Here is a 6,572-nt window from a genome sequence, read left to right as displayed (position 1 = left end):
AAAAAAATTCTGAAAAAATAGCACAGTCACACAACATCATGTAGCTTGTCACGAATTTCAAGTCAAAATTTGAAACATAACTCGAAAAACAAAAATGACAAATTCAACACTGGATAGTACATAACTTAACTTGGGCTTTAGATTTGGCCCATTTTCACACTGATGTCAAAATTTTCATTTTAGTATCTTAAAAAATGCTTCAAACTTTGATACAAAATTTTGTGACATCATACATTAATGTTGTGTTAATGTGCTATATTTGTTTTTAGATTTTTAAAAATGTTCTATGGCATCGGGTGCACCGGTAGCACCATAAGTGCGGGTGCGCAGGATACTTTCCCCATGTTGCATGATATATCACTCGACAACAGACATACAAATGTTGGACATTTCTTTAGTTCACGCTAAATATATAAGTTGCCAAAATATTAATTCGCATTGTCTAGATTACAACTAGTGAGGCAAGTTAATCGTGTCTGATGCTTACGCTTACTTAATATGCAATATTATTTTAAAGTTCATGAATTCACAGAATTCAGTAACTTGAAATTTTTTTCTGAATTTGGCAAACATACTCAAATTAGAAAAATATTGACGAATTGGAAAACTTCACGAACTGAAAAATGTTTGGAAATTTTAAAATTGGTCACAAATAGGTAAATTATTCATGGGGTTTTAAAACGTTAGACAATTTAGAAATATTGATGAATTTAAAAAATGTCTATCATTTTTTGCGAATTCACCAAACTTTGCACATTTCAAAAATGTTCCCGAATTTTAAAAATAGTTCATGATTTAAAAAATTGTTCGCGGGTTCAAAACATGTTGTGAATTTGAGATAGTTTCAAAATTTTAAAGTTTGTTCAAGGACACAAAAAAGTACATGAATTTCAGGAAAAAATCAAGTATTTTAAAATATTTGCATATTTGAAAATGGTTCAAAATTTGAAAAAAAGTTCATAAATCAAAATTTGTCCAAAGATTCAAAAATTGTTTGTGACTTTAAAAACAATTCATGATTAAAAATTGGTCGCGGATACAAAATGTGTTCATGAATTTTTAAATATTATCACATTTGAAAATGAAGTTTATCATGACAAATTCTTATATTTACACAATATTTATAGCTCTCCCACAAGGTTGTAGTCACCTAATAAACTGTTTGTGCAATATGAAATATTTTTTATAATTTCATGAATTCAAAAAATGTTCATTACTTTAATTTTCCATGAATTTGACAAACATATACAAATTTGAATATTATTGGTTACTTTTCAAAACTTCACAAATTTCAAAAATATTCACAAATTTGAGAAATTGTTTGTCAATTTTTAAAACTTACTGAAAAAAGTTGAAGATTTCAAAAATATTTCTTTAATTTATTTATTTTCCCGATTCAAAAATTGTCCAAGGATATAAAAATATGTGGAGAAATTTTAATAAAATGTTGTTCGATTTGAAAAATGTTTGTACGTTTTAAAAATATTATTGGATTTGGAAAATGCTCACGCATTTTAAAATGTTTGTGATTATTGAGAAACTGTTTGTAAATTTAGAAACTATTTGCAGATTCAAAAAAATCATTAATTAAAAAATCATGAATTCAAGAATTGTTGGTTGGTATAAAATATGTTCATGAATTTTTAAAATATACACACATCTCAAAAATGTGCGCAAATTGTAAAACTGTCAGTGGATTGAAATAATATTTAAGAAAACTGTAAATGGAAAAGAAACGAGAAAATTAGAAGAAAAATAAAAAATGAAACAAAAGTGATAAATTGAAAAATGAAAGAAAAACAAAAAATAGAATCCAAAAGGAACAACCGATGAAAAAAGAACAAAAAAGAAACAAATACCTTCTGTAACCTTCACAAAAACGGGCGGAAGATTCCAGAAGTGTCACCAAACAAGGTACCGTAATTCTGGACGCTCCCGCTAAATGGGCTGGCTTTCTCAACACGTGCCGTAGGCGGGCACTATCATAGCGGTTGCACAATTGAGCCTTCCTCACGTCATCTCCTCTATGACCATGTAGATGGTCGTCTACCGCTCAAAAAAAAATATAGATGGTCGTCTGATCGCCAAGGCCACCGCTCCATGGCATGGCATACGAGCTCCCTGGCCCCACAAAACGCCTCCTTTCCCCTTCTCCTCCCTCGCCCTGAGTGGATCCCTTCACCTCCAATCGGTGCCGGCCAGCGCAGTGGCTTCCAAGGGCTAACCTAAGTACGTCAGTGCACCCAGTTGAGTAAAGCACGGGACTACGCTTATCTAACTTGATATTTCAGAACTTGATCACTTGCTTCATGCTAAATTAATCTATTATACAGAATAACGTCTGTTCCTTTGTTTCTTTTAGTTTAATGTAGTTTATTTTGTCCTTCCAAACTTCAATGATTCCATCCAAACACCTCTAACAAACCAACCCCTTTATTTTAAGTTTACTTAGTTATTTAGTTTGACTCTTTTAGTTTAATTTTCTTGTAGTTTATTTGTCCTTCCAAACATCGATGATTCCATTCAAACACCTCTAACAAACCAACCCCTTTATTTTAAGTTTACCTAGTTTTTCTTCAACTTACAAATGTTTCGAGCCAAATCCTTCCGCAAAATCAGTCCGGTTAATTTCATTCTACCCGCTCCATTCCTACATATAAGACTGTTTAGATATTTCAATATGCACTACATATGAAGCAACATGAGTGAATCTACAATCTAAACTACGTCTATATACATCCATGTAAATCCATATCAAAATCTCTAGAAAGACATATACTCCCTCCGTCCGGAAATACTTGTCATCAAAATGAACAAAAAGAGATGTATCTACATGTATTTTTGTTCTAGATACACCCATTTTTATCCATTTTGATGACAAGTATTTTTTTTCTCCTGCATTTGCTTTATTCCTTTCATGCCACCAATACCAAAGGAGTAGGCAAGACTTAAGTTTTTCTTCTTCGTTAAGGTTCATAATTATTTCCATACATCCCAAAGCATCTGCACAAGACAAAATCTGCACTCTAACATGCTCCAGTTGAGCTTTCATCCATACATCCTTAACCTTCTTGCACTTAATGAAACAATGTCCGCCATCCTCATCTAACCGAAAACAAACAGGGCAGCGGGTATCTACTTGCATACCTCTGTACTGAAGCTTCATGCACAAAGGTAGGCTATCTGTAGACATGCGCCACAGGAAGTGAATAATCTTATTTGGAAGAGGAAGCAACCACAACTTTGACCAATTAAAATCACCTGTTTTTTCATCTGCACTGGAGGAGGAAGTTAGTCCTGAAATGGATTCTCGAGCCGCACTATCTACAACAACTCTATATGTAGAGATACATGGCGACACAGAACAGAAACGTTGTGATTACTGGTATCATGACGACACAGAACATTTTAAAAACATTGTTCATAAAGGACAGAGCGTCGAATATTACATAACATTTTAAAAACAATGTTCATAAAGGACAGAGCATTAAGAATACAGAACATTTCAAATACCCAAGGCAGTGCACATCTCCGTGGGAATGCTAGGTTCCAAAATGAATATCCAGCATACATGTTGCTCCCTCCAATCCATATTAATTGTCGCAGATTTAGTACAACTATGTACTAAAGTTTTATTACCGTTCCCTCAATACAAATCAGTATGATACATATCATTGAAGAAAGCAAATGAATTGGAGGAAATAAAAGTAAGGATACATATCCTTCCTTGCATCTAATAGAAAATCAAAGCTTGGATGAAGCTGAAAGCAGATTATATGTGAGGTGGGATTTTGCTAATTCGCGGATGAAAGCGTCGGCGTGCTCCTGTATGACACAGATGGACTGCACGTTGTACTCGTCATTGCAAGGGACGCACGTCGCGCAGCTTGGCAGCGTCGTCCTAACCTTGGTGTACTCCATCAATCTCGCCGGCGGCCCAAAACCAAAGTCAATCGCCTCCATGCCAAGGTTTCGCCAACATGACATGAAGAAAAGATTGTACCCATCCAACTGTCGCAGCTCGTCGATCTCCGACTGACCAGACACTCGATCCTTGGCATGCTGGATCATCTTCACTAGCTCCATGAGGTCGCCGTTCACCACGGCGCCAGTGCTCGCCGTGACCAGCTGCGCGGTGACGCAGTTGCCGTAGTAGCCCTCCCTAGCAACCGCGTGCTTTCTCGCGTTTGCTGGGAAGGTAAGCACGACGAGGGCCGACGGGTCAGACATGATTGCACGGGTTCGGCACTGCCACAGAACGGCGGCAACTGCCTCAAACACCGAGCATGGCCGCTTGTAATTCATCATGTAGTTGCTTTTGATGTGGTTGACTAAGCTTGATGAGACAGTAATGTCAAGGAACACCATTGGGGACGGCTGGAGGGTGCCCAAAAATTGAACAAAGTTTGTGGAAAATGGAGGCAAGTCCAAAACGAGCGAATTCTTGGACCTCACCGGGATGACAGACGGCGACGGCAGCCTGCGGGCCAACTCTCCGATTGCCTGCATAAACTGCGCCATCCCGGTGCCATCGCCGATGGCATGGTTCCACATCACCCCTAGGACGAACCCGCCACAAGTGAACACGGTCACCTGCATCAACACTAGTGGTTCAGTGTTGCTGAAACCCTCGGCCGCATGGAAGACGGCGAGCTCTTCTTGCAGCGACGAGTCACAGAAATCTGGGACGTCCTTGACGGCGCAGTTGGCAGAGGCGGCAACGAAGGAAACACCTTCGCCGGTGCATTTGATGACGAATTCGCCGGATGTGGCTCCAACAGCAAGGCGGCCAGCGATAGGGTAGTAGTGGACAAGTGCTTGTGACAATCCCCTTTTAATGGTCTCCATGGGATCTTGAATTGGAGACTCGAAAATGAAGAACACTGTAACTGCTCTGCCACCAAACATCTTGTCATAAGATGAGAGATTGATGTCCTCGCCGATGACTATGGCCTCCGATGGCGCGATGAGCACGGGCGGGGACTTGCTGATCACCACAACACTCATATTGTTTCTTCTTCTCTCTAGGTGTAGAGTTGACAGTTGAATATGTGTGTCTATGTATGTTGATCGTGTCCTGTAGCCTTCCCAGCTTGGTTTATATGGACATGAAGATAAAGATGCTCTACCTTCATGGCCAAGTGTATTTGGATGGGAACAAAAACGAGGGGAATCAAACGAACCGTCCACAGATCAATTATGCTCGCTACAGTAGTCTTTACAGACATTGATAGGTATGAGCGACCAACGTGCATAGAACAAGCCAGTGATCTCTAAATTAATGCAACCACGAACATGCATAAAACCTGCTAGTAAAGACTTTGTGCATATATAAAACCAAGTCATCATCTTTATATCTTGGTCTAATAGAAAGCCAAGTCTTCTCCTAACCATGTGGACTTGGGCACGTTATATGTACCATGTCACATGTGCACATGCAGCTAGTTTCCCGGATTCCCGTCACTACCGGAACAGGGCTCTAAGCCGACAGCCAAATGTATGCCGACGGCCGCTGTCGGCCTAATCCGAGCTATGCCGACAGCTAGGTCCTGGCCGTCGGCGTACAATGGCTGTCGGGCTATCCCCGTCTACGCCCACAGCAGCCGTCGGCCTATCCCAGACTACCCCTACAGCTGCCGTCGGCATATATAGGCCGTCGGCATAGATGCGGGCCCGCCGACAACACTTATCACGGCCGGCTAACGACGTCAAATCTATGCCGACGGCCGTGACGGGTGGCCGTCGGCATAGATACGGGTGACACGTCACCGATCCAGAGCGCACCGACCAGGACCTATGCCGACGGCAGCCGTCGGCATAGCTGACACATCATCGATCCGCGGCGCTGTCCATCTGCCCTGGCCGCAGCTATGCCGACGCCGTCGGCATAGTTCTTTTCTTTTTTTCTTTTTTCCGTATAGTATTATTATTATTATTATTATTAAGCATACAGTATGTGTTAATAAGCATACATATAGATTGTGTTAATAAGCATACATATAGTATGTGTTAATAAGCATACATACATTATTTTTCGGTTCTGTACAGAGCGGTGTGACCCCCCTCACGAACGGTGCCGCCGCCAGCCGGCAACTGGAATGGGGAACAGCCGCATCGGGTCTATACGAAGGGGACTTTGCTCCAAGTGTTCATATATATCGGATGACCTACCACAATTGGATGGTGTTATGCCATGTTCGAAGAGACGGCACGCATCTCCGGGGTGTGGCCCCGTCACGGACGGCGCCGCCGCCGGCACCTGGAGGGGGGGAACGGACGCGTCGGGTCTACATGGAGTGGATGTATCTGTGGGTTTGGCCCGGATGTTGCTCCCGGGTGTCCTTATGGGCGGACCTGACACAACCGGGTGGAGAGGTCCACTGGTCAAAGCCCGTCCGTGCAAAGTCAAAGGGCTAGATCCCGTGGTCAAACGCTACAGGGTTAGCCGGGACGGGGGCCCTGGGGGGTAGCAATGCCACCGAAGCGTCGTACCGGGCCCTCATACATGCGGGGTGGTGTTGTGGCATGTCCGAAGAGGCGGCACGCGTCTCCGGGGTGTGGCCCCCGTCACG

At 41.8% G+C, this 6,572-nt stretch overlaps 1 protein-coding gene across 1 annotated transcript; it reads right to left on the bottom strand.

Annotated features, from left to right (window-relative positions):
* Nucleotides 1-3,597: 3,597 nt before the first annotated feature.
* On the bottom strand, nucleotides 3,598-5,067 carry LOC123106369 (acyl transferase 15). The gene has a single exon (XM_044528558.1). The coding sequence runs from the start codon at nucleotides 5,005-5,007 to the stop codon at nucleotides 3,745-3,747; it is 1,263 nt and encodes a 420-aa protein (XP_044384493.1). The 5' UTR covers nucleotides 5,008-5,067; the 3' UTR covers nucleotides 3,598-3,744.
* Between the last annotated feature and the right edge of the window lie 1,505 nt (nucleotides 5,068-6,572).

Source organism: Triticum aestivum, chromosome 5A, assembly GCF_018294505.1.
Source record: "Triticum aestivum cultivar Chinese Spring chromosome 5A, IWGSC CS RefSeq v2.1, whole genome shotgun sequence".
NCBI lineage: Eukaryota > Viridiplantae > Streptophyta > Magnoliopsida > Poales > Poaceae > Triticum > Triticum aestivum.
The sequence above is the reverse complement of the archived record's forward strand: the minus strand, read 5'-3'. Positions and strand labels throughout refer to the sequence as shown.